At 43.5% G+C, this 12,925-nt stretch overlaps 1 protein-coding gene across 1 annotated transcript in view; it reads left to right on the top strand.

The window, feature by feature from the left end:
* Positions 1-518: 518 nt before the first annotated feature.
* Positions 519-12,925, top strand: part of LOC145401948 (crustacyanin-A1 subunit-like) — a 76,935-nt gene continuing 64,528 nt past the window's right edge. The window contains exon 1 of the mRNA XM_080274054.1: positions 519-584. Within this exon, the coding sequence (XP_080130180.1) occupies positions 556-584 (29 nt within the window). The 5' untranslated portion in view covers positions 519-555. The remainder of the gene's footprint in view (positions 585-12,925) is intronic.

The following is a 12,925-nucleotide window of genomic DNA, read 5'->3' as shown; positions in this document are numbered from 1 at the left end:
TTTCTCCTAACGCTTTCGATCACATCCACATCCACATCACAACGTTCCTTCATTTCCTCATTTCTCAGTCTGCCTCTCCATGTAACTCCACGTGACATGCTCCTCTCAAATAACTCATTTCCACTGCTCTCACTCTTGATTTGTGTGTGTGTGTGTGTGTGTGTGTGTGTGTGTGTGTGTGTGTGTGTGTGTGTGTGAGAGAGAGAGAGAGAGAGGGGGGGGGCTCAGGTAAAGTTAAAGGGCACATTCAAGAAGGCAAATGGACAGATGGAACCACAAAACAAGTGCATCGTAACAGATGCTTAGGGGAACGAAGGAGAGGAGGGAGAAGAGGGAGAGACGGGAAAGAGGAAGAAAGATGGAGAGGGTGGGGAAGGAGAGAGTAGGAGTGAGAAGGGAAGGGGGAAGAAAGAGGGGGAGGTGGGAATCCTTCAGTCAGTTGCCAACTACCACCAAGGGCCCGAAGCTATATAAACCCGACCCTACAGTGCCACTCTTCAGTCACACTTTGGTCAGTGGTCAGAGTATAACTAAGTAACTTCCTAGCACCTTACGATGCTCTCTGTTAATTACTGCATGCTATGGTGAGTACAGAAGTTAAATTACATTAAATTACATGAGTGACGTGTTGTGGTGGTTTGTGGCCTTACGAGGAATTGCGCGTATTGAAAATGAGATGTTGAGTAACACTATGATGTAACGCCGAGAGAGAGAGATTTTAGTGCCGGGACTCAGCAAACGCCGTTCATATACTGTACCCTTCCTTGCCTTAACCCATTCTACTCTCACTGGCAGCCACACAGTACAGAGGCACGTCAGTACTTCGTTAGTGAACCCGCTTCATAACCGCTATCTGATCTACTGGTCTCCAGTGAACTACAGTGAGGCCAATGAGATATACAGAACCATGGCCCACAGACAACTGTTACTGCATTTGACCGACACGTTTGGCCACTGACGTACCACACAAAGATGTTCCATTATGTTTTATGTCAGTTCAGAAACTAGCTACATCCTATATTCACAATTAGGTTCAGAAAGCTTATTTCGAGTAGTTCAGGGGGTACTGAGAATGTGAAGCGATATATGCAGATTAGATATCAATCCAACCACCCATCATCCACTGCCTTATTGCCCCACCAGCTTAGGGACCCCAGACAGGCTTCTTAGTCCCAACAATGACGGAAAGAGTCACCAGTCGCCTTCCGTCAGTGGAAGTATGTGACCAATAAACCGCAACAAACTCTCCGATGTAAACCTGTACCTGCCAAATCCAGCTGGAGCGCCTTAATCCACTAAGCCACCATGGGCTTATTTGTTTTTATCACCTACCGTAGTAAATGGTTTCCTAGGCTACAGAAAACCATTTGGCTTGTAACCTGAAGGTAGCACTACATCCAGTGAGTGGATGGTGGATGCCCCCACGTACTACAACAGAAGAGGTCATATGTTAAATTTTCCATCATCCTGACATTTACCTTGCCTAAGAATAAGGTGAGGCAGAGTCCAGCGAACAAGGGCAAAGGAACTTGAGAGAAGGAGACTCATCAATGGCATGTGTTGACAGGCAAGACAATCCTTCACACACCAATCAAGACCATGGAATCCCGGCACTACCTCATCGGCCCAACCATGTGCACATTTTAGGGCATTTTTTTTTTATAAATGTGTTCAAATAAAATCGGTCCGCCCATTGTAAAAAAAAAAAAAAGCCAAGCCCTTGTTATGTACTTCTTTACCGTCTTCATCTTTCACCCAGTCAAGTCGATCTTTCCCATTCCCTATTCTCATCCACTTCCATACCTCACTTTTTTCACTAATTATATTTTCTGCTACTTCTTGGCATACCACGTCTCCTTTTCACCTTCATATTAACTCACATGTACCATTTTCACTACCCTATCTATATGTGTTATCTCCATATGGCTATAATCTAAATGTACTGTCTTTCATACAGGCCTACTGTTTCCTGTATCAACAAACTTCCTTACTCCACATCTATCTCAAATCACATTATTTTCTCATCCTATCTACTCTCGTGCAATCCATTCCCATTCCTCAATAATTCCAATTTCCCTGCTATTACTCTTAACCTTTGCGTTCATGCCATACCAGTCTTATACACGTATGGTACTGTGGACCCTAGCACTCCTCCACAGTTTATCACCAGTAATGTGTGCTTTATGAGCACGTGACCAGACAGCAAGCGTTTGGACATACACCTATCATCATATCATATTTGTGTAAACTTTCAACATTTCTGGTGAGGTAGTTGAACAATAACAGAAGAGTAACTGAGCTAAAATATTTACTTTCTCACGTTCTCTCTCTCTCTCTCTCTCTCTCTCTCTCTCTCTCTCACACACACACACACACACACACACACACACACGCATACGCGCGTGCGCATGCACATATATGAAAGTTCAAAATAACTCATACCTCGCATGTGTCATTTTCATAGTGGTTAATTTGATTTCATAGTGAAGTATGTCAACTGAAGCCTTCCGTACATTCCCTTGGAAAGCTGGGATTCCAATGGGTCTTTTTGGTTTCACGAGAAAATATATAGTTAAAAACAAAATTTATTGAATTTATCTACTATCCTGCTGAAAGAATCTCTTCGCTATATCACACTGTACAAAAGTTATTAACCTCTGAACACCATCGCGGTGGGGCCGTGTCAAGGTGGCGTTGGCCGTGTCGTGTCGGGCCGGGGCACTCAATTCTCAGCTGTATGTAAACATCGCTTCCTCGCTTCGCTCGTAAAAATATTTAGGTTACAATTTTGTGCATGTGACCATTTCATTAAAAAATAGCAACGAACTTCAGTTTCAACAATATAAGTGCTTATAATATGCAGTAAAAGTCTTGGTACGGGTCTTCACCATCCACTCATTCGATGTAGAGCAACCTTTGGGTGACTCTACAGTGCGTAACAAGGCAAATGGACTCATGAAATCAAGGAAATTACTTACTGTATTGGATGGAAACAACAGAAGTAATGCATGCTTGGTAGGCTACTGGGTGTATAGTCTCCAACTGGTTGGGGCCTGTAAGGCTCTCCATCTTAGGGATGGAAGGGCTTTATTTCCCACATATCGCCACTCGAGTAAGGAAGACTGTTCAATCTTTCCTTAAATGTCAGGAATGAGTGGCCTAGCCCCAGGCCCTTACGCTCCTGATGAAGTAAAAAAGGACTGGATGACTGAAGCGTAAGTTGATCTTTGTTTTAGTCATTACACGCAGTGTAACCTTATACTGTGTGAGCAAATGCCCCTCTGAAAGTTTGTGCACGTCTCTGCAGCTTACATACCGTAAGTCTTTCATCCATTATGCTATTGGTCCGTCAGGAGTGTAGGGACCCAGGGATAGCTTACTTCCTTCAGACACTCAAGACGAGTGATCAGTCGCCTTCCCTGGTCCTTATTGGTCATATCCGGGTGAAGCGTCTTAACTCACTGCACCACCAGGTGCCCATTTAGCTACTTGGTTACCACCCAGCATTGTAAATGGTTTCTTGGAGATCAGGAAACTATTTGGCTTTTCATTCAATGTACAGTCACCTGAAGGTGGCCCTACATCGAATGAGTGGATGATGGGAATCCTCACTTTCCATAAAGGAGCATTTGATAATCTCCAGTAACTCCATCCCGATAGAGGCATATTTAAATTTATTATATAGTGGCTGACTGGCTGCCTCCAGACGATTATCTTCGCATATGGAAATCTTGGGAATGAAGGAGTGGCCAACATCACACTGCTGCCCATTACCTACACAGGCTGATGCACTCACTCTGATGACTTAGACACTGGTTAGCCATTCAGCTGTCTTCTGCATCTTAAACATTTACATCTCAGGGTCGGCCCAATTTTGCTACATGTACTACGCTGCTCAAACTAAAGACAGACAATCATATTGTACCAACAGGGAGTCACAGGAGCCTCTGAGTTAATTTTGCCATTATTAACCCTTTTATTGACGGGACTACTCTAGCACTCTACTCCAGCTAACGCCAAACGCTTTTATTAAACGAAGCTTGAATTAACAAGAAAAAAGGCATGCAATCCCTCTATAAGTTACCGGTACTTAGAGTTCGTAGGAAGGCAGGAAGGACAAAGACAGGTGAAGATGTAGGTAAGCTGGTAGGTAGGCAGGTTAGTATCTATGTCAGAATGTACGCAGGAAGGTTACAGACTAATAGGCAGATCAAAATATAGGATGGCAGGCACTGGAAGGGAAGGTGGGTAGTGCAGTGGGTAGTTTGGTTAACAGGTTGGCTAACAGATTGGGAAGGCAGGCCAGGGGGTAGGTAGGTGGGTAGGTCAAGGGAGGTAGTGCAATTAGTAGTTAGGTTAATAGGTTGGCAAGCAGATTGGGAAGGCAGGCCAGAGGGTAGGTAGGTAGGTCAAGGTGGGTGCAGTAAAATAATAGATACGTACTGTAGGTCAAATGGTGCGTCACAGATAAGGAAGAAGGTAAGTTCAAGGGTATCTAAGAATGTCAGGGTACGCAGGAAGACACCACAAGCAGATACCGCTATATACTGTTGGTGGGTCAGATCAAAGTGAAGTAACGAGTGACATGTGCAACAGTTTAAGAGTTGGTTATGACGAGGTATGTAGGTGAAGGCAACACGAGTATTGTACTTAAAAGTCTATATGAGGTGTGTGTGTGTGTGTGTGTGTGTGTGTGTGTGTATAATTAATATATATATATATATATATATATATATATATATATATATATATATATATATATATATATATATATATATATATATAGCCTTTGTGATAACTGAATAAGTTTGTCATATTTACTACGGTAGTTTTAGAGGTTTTGTTTCGGATCAAGGTTACTTGTTACCTCCGCCAACGAAGCTGGAGGAGGTTATGTATTCACCTATGTTTGTCTGTTTGTCCACACGATTCTCAATGAATTTCAATGAAATTTTGTGGAAGGGTGGGCCATGGGCCAAGAAAAAAATGACTAAATTTTGGGGCGGATCCGGATTCGAATCCTATGCATCCCGCACAATGTCTCCAAAAAGTCCTCATTGAATTTCAATAAAATTTTGTGGAAGTGTGGGCCATGGGTCAAGGAACAATTGATTAAATTTTTGGGAGGATCCGAATTCTACGTGTTCCATACTATATCTCCACGGGTCCGGATCCGGATCCTTTTTAATGACAATGGCACTGGCGGAGGTATGCGCTCCCTGACTGCTTTCTAGTTTTTACCTGTGTTAATACTCCTTGTAGTCTACACGGGGTTGAAGCAATGTATACTTTTTTATTTTTATACTCATATTCATGGAGAAAGCTGTGATACAGACTGACCAGGCTCATACCTACAGCACCCATCTGCACAGGCTGCACTGCCACCCCACTGCCACACCACCCACCCATCATCAACCCAGCTTATCCTGCTCACTCCTCGCCGCCCACCCCATTCCTTTTTCACTACCCTTACCAAACTTCTTAGGGAAATCTTCCCATCACAATCGCATCGTAGTGTGCAGAGACTATTTCAGTGAGTGTGCTGCGTCCCGCCCCATCATCGCCACCCACCACCGGCCCACCCATTCCCTGACCAACTCTTTCTGTTTTTTGTTCCCTGTCAAACATCTAGGGCCAGTCTATGACTTACACCTTATCAAGTCGATCGACAAAGCTCATCTTCACGGGGTACCTTATACTTCCCATGCTCAACCACCCACTACCATACCAGTCCCCACTTTGCCTCTAAGCAACGCGGGCTTTTACAGACCCCATTACCGTGAGAGGCATGCCCAGTTAATGCATTCCCACAATATTTATTTTATGACGACTTTTACGCATGGCGGACATGGCTTACCATAAGATTTTTGTCTGTGTGGCGAGGTGGTAAGTGGTGTGGTGTGGTGGGATGGTGTTGACGTAACAAGCGATGTGCTGAGGCAACGGGTTAGTATTTTCTTGGGTAAAAATAAAATAATAAGGTAAATGTGCGGTTAGTTTTATGAAATCAGATGAAAACTGCATTCCCTATCTTGCGAAGAGAGTGAGAGTGTAAAAAGATAGTGTGTGGGAGAGTGAGTGAGAAAATGAGTGAGAAGAAGTAGCCTAATACAAGAACTGAAACGGTGAAAGTGTGAGTACATGTGAATTGCAGTGAGAATGAGGGTCAGTGTGCGTAAGTGTGAAATCGACGGTGTGTGTGTGTGTGTGTGTGTGTGTGTGTGTGTGTGTGTGTGTGTGTGTGTGAAGGTTAAGTTCGAATGTGTAAGTTAGTGTGGTGTGAGGGAGGGAGTGAATGAATGATTGTCAAATTAGTGCCAGTGATTAACAGAGTGTGTGTGAGTCTGGTGTGTGTGCTAGTAACCGCATGAGACTGAGAAAACATGGAAGAGTAACAATAAAGGTGAGCAAATGACACGCTGAGAGAGAGAGAGAGAGAGAGAGAGAGAGAGAGAGAATTTACCAGCGCCAGACGATGTTCATTCAGCCAGCTATAGATCTCTTGCACTAAGGGAAAGCATAATTAAGACCTTCAGAACGACGACGTCTTTTTATGTAACCATACCGCCTCCAAATGATTTTATTCCCTTCTGGAGAAAGATTGTGTTTATGGATTAACCCTCTTCACACACACACACACACACACACACACACACACACACACACACACACACACACACACACAGCAGTCACTCATAATATTCGGTGAGATATTTGTCAGCCATTAAAAAAAATAAAAATAAAAAAGTAAACTCCAGTGTGGTGAATGCAGTTTGCCAGGTGAAGGGGTTGGAGGCCATGCTGGCCTAGTGCACAACACGTCATGGCAGGTGACCAGACTACGCCCTTGGTGGCACGACATGATCGAATAACCTCCCGCAGCCTCTCACGGATTCCAACCCACGTGCCTTGGACTAACAGACCACGAGGACTCTCCCATAAAAAAAAAAAAAAAAAAAAAAAAAGTAACACGGTATGTAAAGGGCCTACTGTCTGGAAACCCCGTTGACCAGCATGCACACGTCTGTACGGTAATCAACAAAGTCAGTCCGCTATGCACAGCCACAATGTTTAAGATACGGCGCTGAAAATTTGCACTGGTATATTTATTGCAACAAAAGGACAACGAGGATGACTGGGGGAGGGGCCACAGCCACTGAGCACGCAACCCCCCTCCCCCCGCATCAAAAGGAAAAAAACGAGAAACGAATTTTACATGGCGAAAGACAGAGGCGACAGTAATTACTCAGTGGCATAGAAGGAACACTTAGAGGACAGGGGGAAGAGGTACAGCACAGCCCCTGACCCCAATCCCAACCCTGCAAGGAAAGATCCAGTTTTCAAGATGGAAGAATAAAATCTGTCAGGTGTATAACTCGGGGTACAAGATGGTAGTGGCCACCGATGCCACTGACGCCGACCCTGTGGAATGTTGGTGTTGTGACTTCACCAGTTATATCTGTAACCTGGTAACCTGAGCAATGCCGGTAGCACTACTGTATTATATAAACACAACATTTATCGATACGTACAGGCATACTACATTCAAACGCACGTGACTGAAAGTAAAAGGAAGCTCCATTTGTACATACACAGAAAGCGCTCTCTCTCTCTCTCTCTCTCTCTCTCTCTCTCTCTCTCTCTCATGAAATGGTGGTGATAAGATAAGGGACGGCAGTGTATGTAATCAACTGCCTCTGTGGTCTCTCTCTTTGGCAAGCAATTCTGTCTCTACATTAGCACTCCTGAGCCACTGTCTATTTATCCATCTGTCTAACACGCCTCTTATCACTATCTATCTACTGTATATCCACATCCTTGAACATCATGATCACATTTTCACCTCATCATGTAAAAAGGGGCGATTCTTTTTTTTCTTTTTCTTTTTTCAAACTTTTAATGACCTCAAAACGACAAGATACTGGAGAAGGCCGTATATATCTAACTCGTTTACTTCCAATACTCCCAAGCTTCATAAATAGTCTCAAGGTAGCAAGGAAAAAAAAATGTACAGTACGTCCTTTCGCTGACGAGATTAATGACGCTGGGTTGAGAATAAAGTGCGACTGAATACTCGTACCAAGGTTTATTGTGCAAAAACCGCCTAGCCACCCATAAAGTGTGTGTGTGTGTGTGTGTGTGTGTGTGTGTGTGTGTGTGTGTGTGTAAGCCAATATGGACACCACTCACCTCAGTAACAAGTTAAGCAACACAGCGTCATATACTTCATTCTTGCTGCCACCAAACAATTCTTGCAACTTAGGAGGAGTCCCCTAACAGAAGAGGGGTTGGTAAGGCATTTGTCTAATTCCCCTGGTTCGAACTCTCTCCTGAACTGTATAAAATCGCCAGGAGATAGCAAGACAAAATTAAGGCACCACATCACTGAACAGAAGTAGTTTAAGTGAATGTCATACGTTTACCTTAGTGTATAAGAGCACTGGATTATGCAGCTGATCAGTGAGATTGACACACTGATTCAGAAACTGAAATGAAGGTTCTTGATGCTCATATAAATACTTTGTGGAAACTGGCACTACGATTCCTCTACACCAACCTGTAGTCTGTCCACTTCAAGCTGGCCTAAAACTGTCATCTTTCTGTCTTGAATGCACAGCTATAACAGTGGATTAATGCCAGAATACAGTGCTGGCCATAAACAAGTGAAAGGATATACAGCTGCTGTATAATCACATTTTACCACTGAGCTACTGGAATTAAGTAACAAAAGGACGAAATCTTCGACGTGTTAAGGAACTATAGCGTCTCTCTCTCTCTCTCTCTCTCTCTCTCTCTCTCTCTCTCTCTCTCTCTCTCTCTCTCTCTCTCTCTCTCAGCGAAAGGTGGTGGTGGCAAATTACCCTGGATATACTAATGTCTCGTATAATTAAGCTATTCGGTCCGAGGACGTCGTGTTTGTTTTCATCCTACTCTCAGTTTTATTGTCTAGGATCTTATTTATACATAGAGAGAGAGAGAGAGAGGGAGAGAGAGAGCGAGCGAGCGCTACCTGGTGCATTGTATATGGTCATTATTAACCCCTTTACTTCGCAAGGGCTTTCCTAACTTGAATAAAACCGAGGTTTTTATGGGAAGAATAAAATACAGAGACGTCACCGTGCTGAAGGGGTTTAAGCGTAAACAAGGAAGTGGGTTGAAGTGGGTTTTGATGTTTTACATGTCGTCACCTGCAAGGTACAGGGAAATCTTGAGTGCCTGTTACTTTTCTGTTGTTGTTGTTATAGTTCTTGTGAGAGGAACCTCGGACTTAATATCACAACCATGCCCATGCTGGCCAACCCACACTGCCCATCTTTACAGTGTGTACAGTATTCGTTCTGCCATCACCCACCACCATCTTAGCCCATCCCACTCGTTTCGCTACCCACCCTACTCAGTTTAAACCCCCCGCCTTTGACTTACACACTGCCGGATTATTAACAACATCCAACTTCACAAGGTATACTCCCCCAGGCCTGCAACACCCACCACCATGTCAGTCCATGCCACTCACTCTTCTCCACCCATCCCACCCACACAAAAAGGACAAGGATCACCATAACGGACTCTCGGTAACCAGTGCACTGTTACTAGGGATGATTTTATGCACACGCCTTCACAGGCATGACGTGAAGGGATTTGTATTAACCCGAAGCGATCTGATGGATTCAAAAGGTACTGAAAAACATGAACCCTTATAGTCTGAAAATCATGGTACCAGTAAACCAGATTCATGGCACATGCTTTCACTGATTTGATCTGGCCTGATCTCTGCTGACCTGACTGGAATATGATGGACCCTCAAAAGTCCTGAAAGATGTGAATTCACCTGACACATCTCGTAAACCATTGCACTAGCAGAGCCTATTTCCTAGCCATGGCCTGAAATGTTCTTAACTGAGCTATCTAACAGTCCTGAAGTAAACCGAACTTATCTAAACTTAATGGAATATTCCCTAACTGGTAAACTTAGATCTGAACATGTCTGATAACAGGTACTCGCTGGATGAGAAGAAATGATTAGAAGCTGCGCGATATGACCTGAACTGACTTACCTGGATCTAAACTGGTCTAACGTGCTCTGAGCTGAGCTGCATTTCATGTGTTGGTGTGACTGGGCCCTGGTGTGAGAGTGGACTGGATTGGAACGAGTCTCAGTGAAAGGGGACACCATGAACTGATCTGAACCGAGTCGGAATGCATGTGAAGGACGTGAATAACCCAAAGGAATGAATGTGGCGATAACCTGTCCAAAGTAACAATGAACCTGAACCGATCCGATTGAACCGACATAACTGTGACGGGCCTGAACAAACCTGAAGTGGCCTGAACCGATCACCGTACTAATTTATTACACCTCAACCACCACAGGAAAGCGAAAATTGAATTCGAATGCTGATCAAAATTTTACGCGATCCACACACACACACACACACACACACACACACACACACACACACACACACACACACACACACACAGGAGAGAGAGAGAGAGAGAGAGAGAGAGAGAGAGAGAGAGAGAAAGTAATGATATATTAGACAGGAGTACAGTTTGTGTGGATGGCCTCAGGGGCTTGACGAGAGAGGTCCAACTGGGGAAATGCCAAGCTCCTTTCACCCTTGCCTTGTACCCGCCCTAACCCTCCCTCTGATGCATTCTCACTGCCGTGTATTGGTTAGTTTCACAAAAGGCACGAATGACCCTCTGAATCCCCTCTTCCCCCCCCCCCTTCAAACGATTATATTTAACATCGGAAAGGCTTAATGTGCTGAATGAATAGGTGTAGGCAATGTCTTTATCTGAGTTTCCCAGTTCGAAGTATTTCATTTACGGAAGGTATGAGTCTGAAAGAAGCAAGAATACAATACACAATACATTCTCAGACAGAGGGTATTAACGGTAATGACGTCATTAACAATGTAATATAATAACTACGAGTCTTGCACTGCGAATGTGAATGTATTATTTCATCCATTTCCGTACGGTATTTAAGAAAAGTTGTGCGTTTAAGTAATTTTGTTTCAGGTGTATGTTTTCCTTTGTACCCAAACTGTCATACTATTATATGTGTAAATTGTATGAAAGAATTGTACCCACGGTTGAACATTTTACAGCACTGTGGTAAAGACGCTTCTCTAAATTTTTCTGGTAATATTCTGTATTACATAGACATAATAATATGTGATGGTTGGCACCCATGCATTCATATGAAATGCTGATTGTACAGGAAAACATTTCTGCTAAACATAAGTAAACATTAATAATATATATATAAAATCGACGAACAAACACATTTTCCTGTCTTACCACAAAGTACACAACCTTGAGTGTTTACCTTTACCAGTAAAAGTAACTTGTGGCCACTGATCCAACACTGCATGCCGCCATATTCACAGACCTTCTGGAGTTTATGTTACGTAGAAGATCCTTTGTTGATACTTTTATATTCATTGGTACACCACACAAACCCTCCACAACCAAACCAGCATCATAGTAACTGAGACAATGACACAAGACAAGAAGATTCAGGATAATATTCAACCACTTCTGTCCGATGGCGTATTATTCCATTTGATTTGATCTATTCACGGACTTATCAAGTTTAGTACAACCTGTAATAATTAGATGTCATTAAGCCCTGAAATACAAGAGGTCTTTCTGAAGCATAATAATCAAGAATAAAAAGGTCATTGGTCTAAGAAGTGACTGCTGCTGACACTTGTTTATGGCAAGAATTGGCTGAACCTTAATCCCATGATGTTTATTTACTTATTCATTCATTTATTTATGTATTCATTACTACTACTACTACTACTACTACTACTATTATGTAGTTTGGTGTTGCTATCTCCAGACTGTTTTGTGAACGTTGGAGAGACCATTAGTTCTGACAGGATTTGAAAGAGTCCGCATCAACCCTTTCACAGCCTGATGTTATCCCTTAGCAAAGGGGGGGGGGGGAGAGTGTCAGGCAAGAAAGAAGAAAAAACAATGAGGTAATGGAACTGAAATGGTTAAGATCCTTTATGAATACTGTTTATTCACCTAACCTTGGGAGATTTTCCTCCTTTTGCAGCTTACTTCCCGTAGCTCAGTGGCAGAATAAGACAATACTATGGCTCAACACCCATTGCAGAGCACCTCTTCGTGACTAGCACCATATTCTTGTGTTCAACTCTTCTAGTTCAGCATTCAAGCTGGAGATGGCAGTTGTAAGCCTAGTTGATGCGAACAGAGTATAAAGCCTTTGTTAGTCGGCAGCTGGCACCACCAAACAAAGTATCCAGATTTGAGGCTGGCATGGGAACAGGGTCATCGTGTTGTGTCTATCATTCCCTTTTCACTTTAACTTGACATAAACTTGCCATCTCTCTGTCGTGAGTGCCGAGTTGTAACAACAGATCAACAGTAGAATATAATGCTAGTCACGAAGTGCTGTGGATACGATGCAGAGCCACAGCACTGTCTTTCTTTCACTAATTAAGATACAAAAGGAAAATCTGAGCCAAGTTAAGGCGAAAGAAAAAGAACCACCTCTTCTCTCTCTCTCTCTCTCTCATTCATTACGAGCAAGCGAGCGAGTGATGTTTACCCTCAGTTAAGTTTGGAAATAAGTGGCCCGGCCGCATTTTCCCTATGTCTATCCCCATCTCGCAACTATCTCCTTCCCTCCCTCCCTCCCGACATACCTACCTTCGCACCTACCTATTTCCCTCCCTCCCTCCCTACTACACTACGCCGTCCTACCTCTCCCCTTCCATGACCTACCTCAACTTGACCATAACCCCCCCTCCACTCCCTACTTGTCTATTTACCAATCTCTCTCCCTCCTTCCCTCGCCACCTGCATACCTTTTTACCTACATTCCTACCTCCCTCCTTCCCTGACCTACCTCAACGCGTCCATACACCCCCTCCATTCA

Source organism: Coenobita brevimanus, chromosome 57 (genome assembly GCF_032717465.1).
Source record: "Coenobita brevimanus isolate Jiangsu-jjx chromosome 57, ASM3271746v2, whole genome shotgun sequence".
Lineage (NCBI taxonomy): Eukaryota > Metazoa > Arthropoda > Malacostraca > Decapoda > Coenobitidae > Coenobita > Coenobita brevimanus.
The sequence above is the reverse complement of the archived record's forward strand: the minus strand, read 5'-3'. Positions and strand labels throughout refer to the sequence as shown.